The sequence below is a fragment of the Monodon monoceros genome, unplaced genomic scaffold (genome assembly GCF_005190385.1).
Source record: "Monodon monoceros isolate NGI ecotype Baffin Bay Population unplaced genomic scaffold, NGI_Narwhal_1 Super_Scaffold_16, whole genome shotgun sequence".
Taxonomy (NCBI): domain Eukaryota; kingdom Metazoa; phylum Chordata; class Mammalia; order Artiodactyla; family Monodontidae; genus Monodon; species Monodon monoceros.
Genome location: NW_021703772.1, coordinates 28,614,876 through 28,631,313, shown reverse-complemented (window position 1 = coordinate 28,631,313; position 16,438 = coordinate 28,614,876). Strand labels below are relative to the sequence as shown.

General features: G+C 34.7%; 2 protein-coding genes across 7 annotated transcripts in view; one reads left to right on the top strand and one right to left on the bottom strand.

Annotated features, from left to right (window-relative positions):
* METTL21A (methyltransferase like 21A) overlaps window positions 1–16,438 on the bottom strand; it is a 54,755-nt gene that overhangs the window by 10,595 nt on the left and 27,722 nt on the right. The gene's annotated exons all lie outside the window — the stretch shown is intronic.
* Window positions 1–16,438, top strand: part of CREB1 (cAMP responsive element binding protein 1) — a 57,784-nt gene that overhangs the window by 31,574 nt on the left and 9,772 nt on the right. For 5 of the 6 annotated variants that reach the window (XR_003793857.1, XM_029224695.1, XM_029224693.1 and 2 more), the window contains 4 exons: window positions 1,156–1,256; window positions 5,380–5,522; window positions 9,494–9,676; window positions 11,573–11,723. Coding sequence is in view for 5 of the 6 variants with exons in the window: in XM_029224695.1 (XP_029080528.1) it covers window positions 1,156–1,256; window positions 5,380–5,522; window positions 9,494–9,676; window positions 11,573–11,723 (578 nt within the window). In the remaining variant the exon portion in view is untranslated. Of the gene's footprint in view, window positions 1–1,155; window positions 1,257–5,379; window positions 5,523–9,493; window positions 9,677–9,909; window positions 9,927–10,675; window positions 10,739–11,572; window positions 11,724–16,438 lie in introns of those variants that run through there. The other variant, XM_029224698.1, reaches the window with a different exon arrangement.

Genomic DNA, 16,438 nt, shown 5'->3' with positions numbered 1-16,438 from the left:
CCTACACAGACCCTTTTGCCTTGGCTAAATCTAATTCTCACCCTTACAGCATGATGCTCACCTAGTTCAGGAAAGAGCAGGAGGCTCCTGCTGATTAGACTAGAGAAACTTGGCAGTATAAATTTGACAGACAAGCTTGCCTAGATGAGTGAACTTCTAGTCTAAAAATGGTCTAAAGACGTTCCTGGGTTGCTGCTCCTGACAAAACTGGTTTGAGATTGGAACCAACAGGATTTTGATGCTGGTAAGGATGTCTAGAATTGAGATGTCAAGTGTGACAGTGACTCCACTACTTCGTAGCTTTGTGACTTGGGTGAGTTACTTAAACTCTTTGTGCCTCAGTTCTTCCATCTGTAAAGTGGACATAATAATTGTACTTATCTAGCACGTAAAGTTCCTATAAGTATTAGTGAGTACTAAGTAATGTAATATATGTATATGCTTTAGCATAGCACCTGGCACATAGTAAGTTCTCAATAAATGCTAGTTGCTGTTATTATCCCATATAAAATCTGTATTCAACTTACCTTTATTACTTCTCAATCCAAGGATACTTTCCAGAAATGCACAGTCCTTTACCTTGAAGTTTTGCTTAATGAAAATTGTAGAATGCCAACTTTGAAACGTGTCTATATGTAGCAGAGGGCTTCTTCCAAAATTGTTAGGAACAACCATCTGGAACATGGTTGAAGGATCACCGATCTTACTTGTACAATTGTAAATATATTCAAAACTATTTACCCAGTAGTTAAAGGAAAATAGTTGTATAGTCACTAGACTTAATGGCCAAATATTTAGTCGTTTATTCTTTCTTTCATGTCAGAAACTTTATTTTACTTGGTAGTTTTGTTCTAACAACTGTAAGAAAACAACTGACAAGTAATATTGATACATTCAGGGTTGATTACAAGAAGTCCTGAAAGAGATTAGGCTGGTTTTGACGAAAAAATTTTAGGTCCTCTGACTTCTGTAGGATGAGTAAAGGGGAGAGGAAAGGGATGGTATGGTTGTCTCCCATAAAAACTGATTTTTTTTCTACCGAATCACATATAAGGTTTATATATGTCCTTTTGTACTTCACTTTTTCTTAAAATTCATAAAAGTTTTATGAGAACTAAATTTGATTATCAAGATAAAGTTCTTCTTTATTTTCAGATTTCAACTATTGCAGAAAGTGAAGATTCACAGGAGTCAGTGGATAGTGTAACCGATTCCCAAAAACGAAGAGAAATTCTTTCAAGGAGGCCTTCCTACAGGTATGGAAAATTAATAGTTAAATGAACTTAGAATCAGAAGAATAAAGGTACCCTTATGTAGTTGCAGATGAAGAGATGTCGGAAGGCCAATGAGCTGCTGGATTCAGGACCACACAGAATACTTCTCTTCATCTTGAGTTGCTTCTCTCAAATAAGTAGAACCTTACTGTACAGAATAAGAGCACTTCTTACTCTGAACAGTCCTGGATAAACACTGATTTTTTTTTCCTTCTGTTTTTGTAGACTTTGCTGGCTGCTGCTTTTCTGTTAAAAAGATTGGAATACATTTGATAAGGTTATAGCATTTTCTAGCTATATGTCAATTCTGAGGCTACACTACCTACTTCACAACACATTTCTTATGCCATGGTACTTAGCATGATAGCTGCTTGTTAATTTAATAGTTGTTCAGGGTGATGTTTTGCTGATGTTCCCTAATTTTAGGGGCACCTTACTGTAGTTTTGTGTTCAGCTACAAAAGTTGTGTAAATCCATGCCTTGCCTCCAAGATGGACCAAAACTGTTTCTAATACTACGTAGAAATTGGCTCCATATTAAATATCTCCAGGAAGAGCAATTCCACAAATCTTCATAAGCTTACTTCAGAGTCTAATGAACTTCAAACTTATTCTTCCCTGCTTTAGCCTGAATTATTTCTATTAATATATATTTCTGTTTTTCAAAGGGATGTTGAAATTTTTTTTCCCACTTTCTTGGCTGCTAAGCTAGCCTTTTTCTCTATCCTTACAAATAAATTAAGGACCCTAAATAAATACCTATAAATTGACTTTGAGGTCTTAAGAAATTCTTTGTTACTAAGTATGTGTTACCTTTATTTATACTCATAATTTTTTCAAAATATAGCTAGTTTTATCTTTTAACTTCGAAATGTATTTCATGTTAGTATATAAGATATTTGATCCTGAAGCAGATTCAGCCTTGTACTAAGAAACAAGCTACATGGCTTCTCTATATATAAATTCTAGGCAAATCTTAGCTGTAGACCTTATATGAGTTTTACGTTGAAAAAAAATCTTTTATTTGCCTTTAATTGGCTTACAGTGTATATCCCAGCAAAAATCATTATATAGCACTTCAGTTACGTATCAAATAAAAGATGCCTGAGACCACACATGTGTAGAGAAAGCATTACTTTTATGAAAGATGATAATATCTTCCCTTATAATCAAACCTCCATAGTGGAGTATACCATTATTTTGCTTTTGGTTTATGAACTCTTGAAACCTAGCCTCTATGTCTTGATTATAACAAGATCTTTAACAAAATTCTTAGGATGTTTTTGTGAAGTTGGAGAAATGGGAATTAAATAATACACACTGGTTTTTATTGGAACAGCCCAGCTTTATAGTGATCAGTTTTTACCCAGAGGAAATCCTTGAAGGGTTCTCACTTGCTCTCATCTGGCTTGCTATTTTTACCAGCAATTTAGCTGAAAACATAAGAGGCCATGCTTACCAGATTTGCAAATGACAGAAACTAAAGGGCTAAGTACCCTAATAGGTGGTAGAATAAGAACCTTGAAAGATCATAGCAGCCAAGGGAAATAGATTGAAACAAATAGGATGAAATGTTGGTGATAACTGTAAAATTTCTGAGCTTGAGTTTAAAATAAAATCGATCATTCAAGTATAGGATTCTGGATTAAGAATTCATCTAAAAAATATAATTATGCTCTTTTAATTATCATTGATTAGATGTGGTTGCCAAAAAAGCCAATACACTGTCAGGCTACATTGGTTTAAAAAAAAAAAACAACCTAGTGTCTAGATTAAGGGAGGGAATTAATCCCACTGCTCAGACCACATTTGGAATACACTTTAAGAGAAAGTGAACTTTCTTGAGCGGAGAATGTCCAAGATGGTCTGGAGCAACAGTTTGAAAAACTGGAAAAAAAGACTGAGAATGATTGCTGGCTTCGTGCAGAAGAGAAGTAGATTTATTTGTAGGTCTAGAAAAGTAGCTTTTAAACTTTTTTTAAACCACAATAAGGAATATATCTTTACAGTTCTCTCTTTCTTCATTATATATAGGTGTGTATGTACACACACACATATATACCTATATATAGGGATCTGAAGCAAAAATTAATACAAAGCAATACTCATCCTTATCATGTGTGATGCTTAGCTGTTTTTTATTTATTGTTTATGTTGGTTGCAACATGCTTAATTGTTTTCATGGCCCACATAGGGGTTATGACTTGAGTTTGAAAAACATTGCTCTAAAGACCAATACTACTCAAAATATGGTCCACAGCCCAGACTGGTAAATTAGCATCTGGTTAGAAATGCAAATTCTCAGGCCCTTACCCCATATCTAATGAATTAGAATCTCTAGGGAGGGGACCCAGGAATCTGTGTTTTAACATGCTCTTCAAGAGCTTCTTTTGTATACTGAAGTTGAAAAACAAGTGTTCTAGAACAGTGATACCCAAATCATGATGTATTGACCAGCTGTCAGTTTCCAAGCTGTTTAAAATAGTTTTGTGTCTTGTTTGCAAAGAGAGAAAACCATCCTTACAGTAAAAATAGAAGTTTACTAAATAGGAACAGGCAGATGTGGAAAAGAATGAGTAAGAAATCTTACAAATGAGAAATACAATCAGGGCAATTATTTTTTTTAAAAAACAACTGTAAGAATATTTCCTACAGTACCAATAAAGGTAATTACATACATAAATATATAAAAGCCAGTATTATTGTAGTTTTACTTTGTAACTCCTCTTTTTCTCCCATGATTTGAAAGGCAAATGCATAAAACAATAATTATAAATCTGTTAATGAACACACAAGACATGAAGATGTAATTTGTTACAATAACTACATAAGGGGGAAATGTTTGGTAGACGGTTAAGGCTAAGTTTCAAGCTGGTTTGTTAGAAATTTAAGATTTCAAAAAGTACTTGGGTTAGTATTTTTTTCCCCTCTTCTGTGATTATGTTATTCATTTGAAATGTGGTAAGATTCATTTGTTTTTGTTTGTTTTCCATTTTAGAATTCTTCCGCCATCCTTGTTGATAATTAATTTCTTTCTTTGAATATGTAAAACATTAACATGGTTCCAAAAGTCAGAATTGTACATATACACACACACACACACTCAGAAGTGTCCCTCCACCCATCCTTTTTTACTTCTTTCCCACCCACCCCCAGTAGATAACTAATCAAATTGAACTCCATCTAGTTTATCCTTTCTGACTTTTTTTCTTGAGCAGATGAACAGATACACAAATATTTTCTTATTTTCTTATTTCACCTTCATTCGTATATAAAAGGTACCATGCTATATCCATTATTTGGATGAGCCATAGTTTATTCAACCATTCTCCTATATGTGAGCATGGAGATTGTTTCTAGTCTTTTGCAGTTGCAGTCGATGCTGCCATGATTAATCCTATGCATATTTATTTTGTACTGTTGGAAGTATATTTTAAGGGTAAATTCCTAGAAGTAAGATTGCTGTGTAAACACATTTGGTTTCCCAAATTCCCTCCATAAGGGTTGTGCCAGTTTTATACTTCTAACAGCAATATACAAGAGCATGTATTTTCTCACAGCTTTGCTAACAGACTGTATTGTTATACTTTTTTTTATTTTTACCAATCTGAGAGTTGCGAAGTTAAAAATCAGGGTTTTGGTCTTTTTTTCCCCTCAGTTTTCAAGAGTTATTTGTATGTTAGGGATATTGGACCTTTATCTGTAATATATGTGAACATTTTCTCCTAGTATGTTTGATCGTCTTTGACTTTATTTTTGGTGTTCTTTGCCATAAAAAAGGATTTTTTTCCTGTAGTCAATTTTATTAATCTCTTCTTTAATTGTACCTGGATTTTGAATCATAGTCTTTCTTTATGTTCATTTTAAAGAGAAATGCATCTGTTTTTCCTATTCCTCATATGGTTTTGACATGTGCATCCCTGATCCATTTTTAGTTTATTGTTGCAAATTTTATTGTTTATTATTGTAAATTTTTTAACTGTAAAATTTAAAAATTCTCTCTTAAGCACTATCAGCTTTCTGCCTGTTTCCTGATCTTTTCCTCTTTGTATTTAGCCAGTAAATGTTACTTTTGTTTTAATTGATATAGTTCTCTGTTTTTCTAGGAAAATTTTGAATGACTTATCTTCTGATGCACCAGGAGTGCCAAGGATTGAAGAAGAGAAGTCTGAAGAGGAGACTTCAGCACCTGCCATCACCACTGTAACGGTGCCAACTCCGATTTACCAAACTAGCAGTGGACAGTATAGTGAGTAATAGATATTTCTGTTTTGGAAAGTGCGATGAAAAACTAATGACTGCATTTTCCTTAAAGTAATCTTATAAGCGCCAGCTCTTTTCTAAATCTTGGTTGTCATTATATTTCCTTTACTTATATGCAGAGTTTTGTAACAGAAGTATTTTCTTTCCTTCAGGGTTTAGTTAGGATTGCTCAGGTATGTAAGACCTTTAAATGGCCCTTTGTTTTGTGCAGATGCATGGAGAGTCTTACAAGTTTTTCAAACCACTGCTTGAAACTGTATTTCAGTCCTCATATAGCATATGATGTTAATAGAAAACATGAGTTTTTCAGATAATCATTCTTTGATTATGTTTAAGGTATTCATCTATTTTAATAATTCATCTTTCTTTCTAAAAGTAGCTTTTTAAAATCATATTGACGTTTCACGGTGGGGTGGAGAGGCTTGTTTGCAGTCTACCAGCACATTTAATTATTATTCCTTTTAAGATAAAAGGTAGTGTAGTGAATTATAATAATGTGAGCATAAGGACTGCTGAAATTAAGAGGGCACTTTGCTTTTTGTCACACAGAAAGCAAAGATTCCTTTTGCAGAATTATCAAAGTTTCCATTTCTCTGATGTCTCTGACACTTAGGTCTCTCTTCTTATCTTTCACCTAAATCTGTTATAAAGAACTTTTGAGTTCTGCTTTTGTTTGATCAAAGGCATTTGTGTGAATGGTACCTTTTTCCTCTCTTTTCCCAATATCTTTCTGCCTCCCAAAGTGCCTCACACATTGATGTCTTCATTTTGATTTGTTCATTAAATCCAGTGCTACCCATTATATAGTTTTCCTCCCTGTCTTCCTTAATTCCAAATTAAATGTACACATTGAAACTCTTGCTGCATTGGTTTTCTAATGCCCTGGCGTAGTCTGTGTCAGAAATATGTGTAAAAGTTTGACTCCCAAGTTCATAGTTTTCCATTTACAGCTCAGCCTTGGTTTGTATAACTAATTGCATTCCAACTGAATTAAAAACAAGTAGCAGACTTCTTAGCTCAACCAAAGCTGAAACTTTTAATAGTAAGTAGAAGGCAGGCGTTTCTGACTAAGCTTCTTGTCCATTCTGTAAGCTCATTAGAGTTCACTCATTCTTTTCCTTCTTAAGTTCTTTGTTGGCAGAAATAGATACTATCTATATATGTGTATGTGTGTATTTTTTAGCCTTATATCCAAATAATTTGAGTTATTCAAGGTGTGTGTTCTAAGACCTTGATACGTGAACTTCTTTTTTCTTCAACTTCAGCACGCTTGAGGGATACAGCATACTCCTGTTAGTAACAGATTCATTCACCACAGCAATTCTCACTTGAACTAGAAATAGAAAGCATGCTCTTTAGGAAAGAGGCATATCAAAATCTCAAATAGGGAAGTGAAGTTGAGGGAGGTGAAGCTGAGAAAAATAGATGTTTAATTTGGCAACTGACAGTTGCTAGTTTTAAAGGTTAATACTTTGAGATTTTAAAAGCTTTATACATATCTTTATCCCTTATTCTCTCTGTATGTGCACATATGACCTTGATGGAACTGATTTAACATTATGTTCTTGATTGTCGTTAAGAATCAGTATAACGACCACTTACATATACAATATTTATATGTTTCTTAACTTACAAAAGAAATATATGGTTGTAAAAATTCAAATGGTAGAGGTTTTTAGTGTTAATAAAAAGTAAAAACCCTTTCCATCCCTCCCCATTAGAGTTTGGTATATATCCTTCCATTCTTTTTCATTCTGTTTATACATACATGTGTCATGTATTTTTATACAAGTGAGACCTACATTATTTATATACCATAGACAAATATATGCATATATAGTTATGTATGTAGTTTCTTTTAATAGCTACATTGTGTTTCACTGTAAAATATAACATTTATTTAAAAATCACACACTGATGAATATTTAGGACATTTCTACTGTTTCAAACAATGCTACCTGAACATTCTTTTATATATATAGTATCCTGTCCTGTCAGTGGGGATAGCATCTAAAGAGTGGAATTGTTGAAGCCAAGCCAGCCTGCCCAATTACCCTTCCCAGTGGGTACACCAATTTGTACTCCTTCAATAAATTGTTTTTTTTTTTAACTAATACTATTATTAGTTTTGTCCATTACTTGGTTCACAGTCCCTGATTATAAAGTCTTGTTTGAGAGATTTTATTCTTAGTTAGAAAAACATTTTATTTCACTAACTGAAACTGTTCTCATTGTGGCTCCTCAGAATCTCAGCTGGGTTTGTTTAATTATACTCTTTTCCTTCTTCTAGATTTTGTGGTAGAATCATTATACACACCTAAAGATATGTCAGTTGCTTGATTTCTATCTTTTTCTTGTTTTAATGAATTTAGTTTTATTGAAAGCTATCTTAAGTCCTTTTGGAATATGAAGTATATAACTAAATATTAAGAGAAAAACAATGTTTGATAGGCTCAGACTTGAGTTATTCAGAGTACTTTCATATATACATGATCTCATTTGATTTTTATAACAATTGTACTTAGTGGCTAGAACCAGATATTTTTATTTTTACAGAAGAGATAACAGATTCAAATAACAGTTTAGTGATGGAACTTGGACTAGAGCCCAGATCTCCTGATTTCTAGTTTCCTTCTTTCCTCCCACCTTGAGTTCATTGGTATGTAGTCAAGAAGAAAGTTGTGTGCATTGAATACAGTGGAATTTGCTTATTAACTCTATTTGAGAAATTGTGGTTTGATTCTGTTAACCTGATTCTTTCAAGTTATCCTGAAGTATTAATCTCAGAATAGTTTTTACATACTCCTTTTTTTCTCCTTGTCTAAGATAAGTAAAATTTATGGGATTAGCTAAAGTGGGTAGATTGTATATGCCAGTATCTTAATTTTCACAAGTATTATTTACTAAACCAAATCACAGCCATTAACTGTTATTATTTCTTGATTGAACAGTAAATAATCCAGTTTTTCATACATAGATGACTCAGGATATTAGTTACCCAGAGCTAGCTGACAGTTGATCCCAAACTAATTCCCTTCTAACAGACAAAAAGTAACATGCTCAAATCAGACATGTTGATTTATTTAAAATCCATTATGCAATTTTATATGTAATATTGTGATTTTTAGTCCTTCTCTTTTTGGAAAACTTTTAACAGGGAAAGTATCTTATTAACTTTTTACATGTACTGTAGCATAAAGGTTAATTGAGGTTTTTTATAAAGTGAAATGTCTACTAGTATGAGCCAAAGTTGATTCCTTTGTAACAGATAAATGACAAGTATGATTAATTTGTGAATAATCAACGGATCCTACATGAGAATGCTTGAATAGGTAACTTAGAAATAGCAGTAAAATATTTTTTTCTAAATGATGACCTTGGGCTCTAATTTTAAACTCCACGAGAGGTCTGTGATAATTAAGTTCCATAGGACATTTCCGTTGTTCCATTGAGTGGACTTTTGTTAACACTTCATGCATTGCTAACCGAGTTAGAGAACAGAATGCACTACTGAACTGCTTTATTAATTATGAATTAAATAATCATTTATTGGGTGCCTACTACATGCCCATATCTGTGCTAATAAGTACATGAACGTAGAGAAGGAAAATATTATGTAGTTAATGCCAGAATAAAGGAAGTGTGGGTCACAGAGTGGTACTTCTTGTGAACCAAGTAACTTCAAGTGGAATTTAACATTTCCTCGTATTTTATTTGTTAACTGACATTACTATAAATTATAATGTTCATAGAGTACGTTTGTATTCTTGAAATTGGATATAGGTTTCCTGAGCAGAAAGTTACTTGAGTATACAAAATCCTTCTTGGTGATGTTATTTGCTGTAATAATTTCTCCTAGATTATGCCTTGCAAATTATTCTGCTTTGAATTTAGTGTGTGTATAAGACTTACGTGGTATTAATTAAACTTGTAATAATAAAATCCATTGGGTTTTAGTTGCCATTACCCAGGGAGGAGCAATACAGCTGGCTAACAATGGTACCGATGGGGTACAGGGCCTGCAGACATTAACCATGACCAATGCAGCTGCCACTCAGCCGGGTACTACCATCCTACAGTATGCACAGACCACTGATGGACAGCAGATCTTAGTGCCCAGCAACCAAGTTGTTGTTCAAGGTAAGAGAATTCAGAATTCACAGGTGTGGTAAATTCTTTGAAAAGTTAAAATTTTATAGACTCAGAAAAAAGTAAGTATGATACTGCAAAGCACTATTAAAATATAGTTTATTTTTCTTCATTATAGATACTGTTTTCCATGAACTCTTCTTCCATTATTCCAATTGGACCAAAATGTCATGGCATAAAAACAACTATTTTCAGTTTTAAAAATATAACATCTATCTTTATTGGATATAGGAGAAATGAGGTAGGTTAGAGGGAAAGACAATAAAATTAGGAGTTAAAAAAAGATAGATTCTAAATCTAAATATATATAGATTCACTTCGTGACCTTTGTGAGTAAGACCCAGCCTCCCTGGGCCTCATTTTTTTTCATGTGTCAAATGAAAAGTTGTACTAAATCACTGATAAGAATCTTTGGAGGTTCAAAATTCTGTTCCTCTGCTTTTAAGTCAAAAGAAATTTACATCTTCATTTCTAAGATCATCATTTTTTATTTCAAAGGATAGCATTATATTCTGAAAAATCTTTTACCAGTGTGTAAGTCTCCTGGTCTATGAGCAAAAGTAGTTAAATCCATGGTGAATTATAGAAATAGCTTTTTTCTGTTTTGTTTTAATTTTTTTGTTTTCTTCCTATTTGTTTCAGAAATCTTTATGGATGGGAGTTGACCATTTTTCTTTGAATTCACTTGAATATTTTAAGAATATGATTTATGCCACATTTAAAATTTGCATATTAAGGAAATAATAAATCTGTTTCTAAAATATTTTTATTAAAAATATGTTTTGCCTCTGTTAGGTAATGACAGATGTGCCCCTTCACCATGGATGATTAATTTTGAATAATTCTAAAACACCAACTAGAGAGTCATAATTTATTTAAAGGGCCCTAATGTATTTACAGAATATTTTCTGTTACTAAACAAATAATATTTGAAGAAGATAATATTTTGCTTATTAATGGGAGTAAAACAACTTTTCACTTTACATGCAGGTACTCAAAAATTGTAAAGCAGGATGTCAGTGAATTTGAATTCTGAACGTCAGTTTGAAGATGGTAACATGTTTAGTATATAAATCTTTTCCACTCAAACTACACATTTTAATTGATATTAATAACAAATATGGATGATTTTATAAAGAGCTTCAAATTCTCTCAGATAATGTTAGGTTTCTTATTCCTAGGAGGGCATATTATTAAGCTGTTTTTAGAAGCAATTTGACAAATAGAGACTTTTTCTTTTCACAAATGATGGATCATTTAGTTAGAAAAGTAAAACTTCAATTGGTTCAGCCGTTATCATTTACATTAAAACAATGCTTACAAGTAATATAATTGGCATAAAATGGTACACTTTTTCATACTTTGTTTTGTTACAATTAGGAATTTATAATAGTTGACCATTATGCTTTATTTTCTCTTCCATTTTGCTATTTTATGAAAAATCATGGTCGTTTTTATGTCGTGGCAAGAGTCTACTTGAAATTTTTAATATGAATTTACCAATATCAAAGGAAGACATTGAGGACTATACTCTATCTAGGAAGATCATCCAGGCTGTGCCCCACTTACCTTTTAGACTTAAGGTTGGTAAGCATGTTAACAACAGAATAGAACTACATTCCAGTGAAAGATAAATATAAGACCCAGCAGACATAAGTTAAGACCTCTTTCATCCAAGTGACTGTACTAATAAATACATTAAATTGGGAATTAATTTCTGAGTAATGTCCCAAAGAGTGCTGATTCTTTCAACATTTTAGTCAGAATCATCTGTTCCTTTTTTTCCTTTTAATCCAAAATATATGTTTAGATTGATGATTGACAGGTAGTTTTACCAAGTCACAGTGCTTCAGTGTTTTACACCATGCTCACTATTTTTCTTTTCAGCTGCCTCTGGAGATGTACAAACATACCAGATTCGCACAGCACCCACTAGCACCATTGCCCCTGGAGTTGTTATGGCGTCCTCCCCAGCACTTCCTACACAACCTGCTGAAGAAGCAGCACGAAAGAGAGAGGTTCGCCTCATGAAGAACAGGTACATACATTGCATTTACTTATATTGTTGTAGGTCAGGCATATTTTCAGATTCTGCCAGATGTGTGTCTTTAACATCTGCTGACAATAGGATCTTTGCATTGAGATATTTTTCTGGTAAAATTGATGGATCTTGCTAAAACTTCTTTATTTAGCTTCTCATAAGCTGCACTTATGAGATGGCTAATGGGATTATGGGTCCATCTTTGATGATAGAGTAGTTTTCTTTCATGCAATTTCCCCATGGGAGATTTAACGCACAACTTTGCTATGTTTTCACTATTGCTTCAACCAACTAACTAGGTTATTTAAAAATTGTTTCTTTTCATGAGTAGTATTGTTAAGATTAAGAGTTTCATGTATATATATATTAAAATTAAGTGTTAAGTTTTATTTATATTAAATGTATTTGTAATAGGTAAATGTATGATGGCCAGTCTAAGTTTTAATGCATATTATCTTTACTCAAAATAATAACAATTTAACACCTAAAGAAAGATTCTTCAAAAATAGATTAATGCCGAGAATATCTTATTATTGACAAAAATCTTAAAATAGAACTAGCCTTCAGCAATGAAAATGCTACATATCAAAAATTTATTAAATGTGGGAAAGTTATTCCCATAAAGTAAATTCATAGCTGTAAATGGCTTTGTCATCAAAAAAACGTAATAAAAAATTTTATTTACTTATATTTACCTTAGTATTTTTATTTATTTAGTTTAGGATTTAAATATTTAGCTTAAGATATAGAAATGACCTAAGACAAACCAAAGAAAATGAAAATAAAGATAGTAAAAGTTTGAAACAGTGAAAATATTCCACTGCTTTTCACCTCAAGATTCTTCAACTGCTGTGATAAAGTGAAAGAAACATAGAGGTTGAACTTAGAGGATGTGGATTCAAGTCCTAGATCTACCCCTTTTGCTGTGACTTTAGAAGAACATAACCTTCTAAACCTCAGTTTTCTCCTTTGTAAAACAGGATCCCACTACACACCCAGAGGGTTGCTCTGGGGGTCAAATATGTGGGTCAAGTAAGATAATTCCTTTGAAAGCACTTTGTAACTGCAGTGCTCTGTTGAAGTGTCTGTTTTTGTGCAATTTCATGTTTCAGCTTAGATCAACCTCTTTCATTCCTAAAATATTCCTAGCTGTTAATAGAACGTTGGTGAATTACACCTAGGCAGAAATGGCACAGTTTTTTTCCAGATTATTAGGAAAAGAGTTGGAAACAAGCTGAGTAACTTATTTCACTTGTGCTCCATCAATCTGTGATTTTAAGTATTTAAGCTACAATAATAAACAGAAGCATAAAATCTGTGTTCATATTTAAATGTATTTTAAAATATAAATTAAACTGTGTTTTAAACTTTTTTAATGTTTGTAAGGAAATGTGTAAGTAACCCTTTTGAAAATTAGAAGCAAGTCTGATTAGAAGTCTCAAGTAAAGGCTAGGTTATAAAGTTTAAGACGACAACATTTACTAAAGAAACCAGTTCTCAGCAGACACAACAGAGCAGTCAGGTAAAAAATACATCTCTCGATTATGAAAGCAACAAAGGACTTCAGATTATGTCTGTGTAGTTTGGCTCTATGGAACAGAAACCTTTCCCCTTACACAGAAATCACTTAAGAAGCAGCTTAATTGTAGTGGGTGAGGAGGCAGCACTACAGCTTCTTGTCTGCTCTGGTGTATAGAGGGCTGCCCATTTATGAAAGCACATTAATTTGACAGGCATACCAAATTCTCCTTTTCCTCTTTGTGCGATTTATGATTCCCGCCCCCCCCCACACACACACACACCAGTCACATACACGCCAAGCTGGGGACAGGGAACACATAGCTACAATTCCTAACAACCTCTGCTTGCTTGAGATATTCAGGGAAGCCACCTGACTTACTGTGAACTCTTTAACAAAATACTTTAGCTTGGATTTAATTTCACTATAAGGAAACTTCCCATTGACTCTGGTATAGTTCCTTTTCCCTTTATTCCCAGATATCTGCTGCTTCTACTTTTTCAACTTCCATTCACTAGAATCTGGCTTCTGTGCCCACCATACCACTCCAGTGTCTATAAAAAGGTACAGATACCTTCCCATTTGGCAAATCTAGTATTCTCTTTTCATTTTATTTTACCTTTACTGGGAGTATTTGACACTTTTGACTGCTCATTTCTCTAAACTCTTCTTCGGCTTACTCACCTGGTTTTCTGACTACTTTTCAAATTTTCCCTTGAAACTTTCATCCATACCTATGTATTTCAGGCATCACCTATATGTTGATACCACCTAATTATATATATTCCGACTTTGACTTTTCCCTTGAGATATTATTTATTTAGGTCCTGGTATGTGCTGGACACGATACCTCATTTCTTTACATATTTTATTAGTTCTGCCCACAGTGAGAGAGAAGCTTATGTCCACTTTACAGAGGAGATATGGTTCAGAAAGAAGGTAAATATTTTGCCAAAGGTCACACCTTTTAAAAAATGGGTAGAACTGAGATATGAGCCTTGCTCTGCCACCAAAGCCTGTGCACCTGCTACCTGTCAGATTCAACCATCATCTCCTGCTCTGCCTCTCAGACAAGAACACATGGCAGTGTGCTGGAGGTACGTAGCACCAAGAGGCAAACATGGAATGCTTTCCTTGAATATTTATTTGGCTCAAAAATTTGAGAGAAAAAACATTTTTAAGGTAAACTTAAAGATACAATTCACACCAGCAGCAGTTGCTTTGGACTGTGCTCCCATATTTAGTTTCCTCTGCCATTATGGTTACTTAGGTGGAAAAGTTAGAGAAGCACTCTCCTCCTGAACATATTCACTAGGATAAATGTCCCTATGTGCCTCAAACACAGCCTGTCTTCTAAACTTGATAAGAAAAAGTTGTGATTCCCCAAATTCTGTAACATTCAAATTGCCATTTACTCAAAAATGAAGATAGGGCTTCCTTGGTGGCGCAGTGGTTGAGAGTCCGCCTGCCGATGCAGGGGACACGGGTTCGTGCCCCAGTCCGGGAAGATCCCACATGCCGCGGAGCAGCTGGGCCCGTGAGCCATGGCCGCTGAGCCTGCGCGTCCGGAGCTTGTGCTCCGCAACAAGAGAGGCCACAACAGTGAGAGGCCCGCATACCGCAAAAAACCTCAGTGTCTTAGAACAACAGGGACTTCCCTGGTGGCGCAGTGGTTAAGAATCCACCTGCCGGGCTTCCCTGGTGGCGTGGTGGTTGAGAGTCTGCCTGCTAATGCAGGGGACACGGGTTCGAGCCCTGGTCTGGGAGGATCCCACATGCCACGGAGCAACTGGGCCCGTGAGCCACAGCTACTGAGCCTGCGCATCTGGAGCCTGTGCTCTGCAACGAGAGGCCGCAATAGTGAGAGGCCCACGCACCGAGATGAAGAGTGGCCCCCGCTTACACAGCTGGGGAAAGCCCTCGCAGAGAAACGAAGACGCAACGCAGCAGAAATTAATTAACTCCTACCCCCAACATCTTCTTTAAAAAAAAAAAGAATCCACCTGCCAATGCAAGGGACACGGGTTTGATCCCTGGTCCAGGAAGATCCCACGTGCCGCAGAGCAACTAAGCCCATGCGCCACAGCTACTGAAGCCCGCACGCCTGGAGCCCGTGCTGTGCAACAGGAGAAGCCACCGCAATGAGAAGCCCGCACACCTCAACAAAGAGTAACCCCCGCTCGCCGCAACTAGAGAAAGCCCGCGCGCAGCAACAAAGACCCAACGCAGCCATAAATAAATTTATTTATTTATTTATTTATTTATTTTTTAAAAAACCAACAACAAAAATTTCTTCCTCACTTATGTTACATTTTGGCAGCTGCAAGTCATGGTATGGCTCTCCTCCACATGCTCCCAGCCAAAGGAGGAGCACCTCTTTGAGTCCTGTCATTATTGTAGCAAAGGGAAAGGGGAAATGCTTTTTGAAGCACCTGCTTGATGGTGGTGAACATCTTGTCCACTCGGGTACCATAGGCCAAAGCACAGGCTAGGACAAGCCCAACATCAGTGAAATGGGAATGGTGTGCTCTTCCCACAGGGAGGGAGGAGTAAAAAATTATGGAAGCAATACAACCCAGCACCTCTGTCTTACAATTTTAGAGTGCAGGAAGAATTTAATAGGTTTCCTAAGAGCAGAAGTAATGAAGGAAAAGGTTAAGTAGGCTTGACCATCTAAAAATATGAAACCTCTGATTAGCCACGGAAAAGGTAAAGTAGCAAAGCAAACAATAAACTAGAAACATTTTAAAGTCAGGAGACTGATAAGGATATAAATAAGTAGATTCAAAGAAAATGAATTAGAAATGGGGTAAAAAAAACTGAAAATTCAAACCAGTTAAAGTGTATGCTATATAAATTAAGGTACATCCTTTCAACTGTATAAAACCAACTGTTAATAATGCAGATGTGTTTTTATTGAGAAGGGAAGATGTTCATAGTGGAAAAGAGCAGGTTACCAAAGAATATGTATTATCCCATTTTTATTTATTTTTATTACAGAAGTAAAACATGCTCCATTATAAGCACATTAGAAAATATAAGCTAAAATATTTACTCAACACTAATTGTGCCACCCAAAATGTTAACATTCTGGAGTATAATTTTTTTCCCCTAATATATATGTGCAAAGATAAATAATATGTTTTTAGTATACAGTTTTTAATTTTTTATTTTGAAATAATTTTAGCTTATG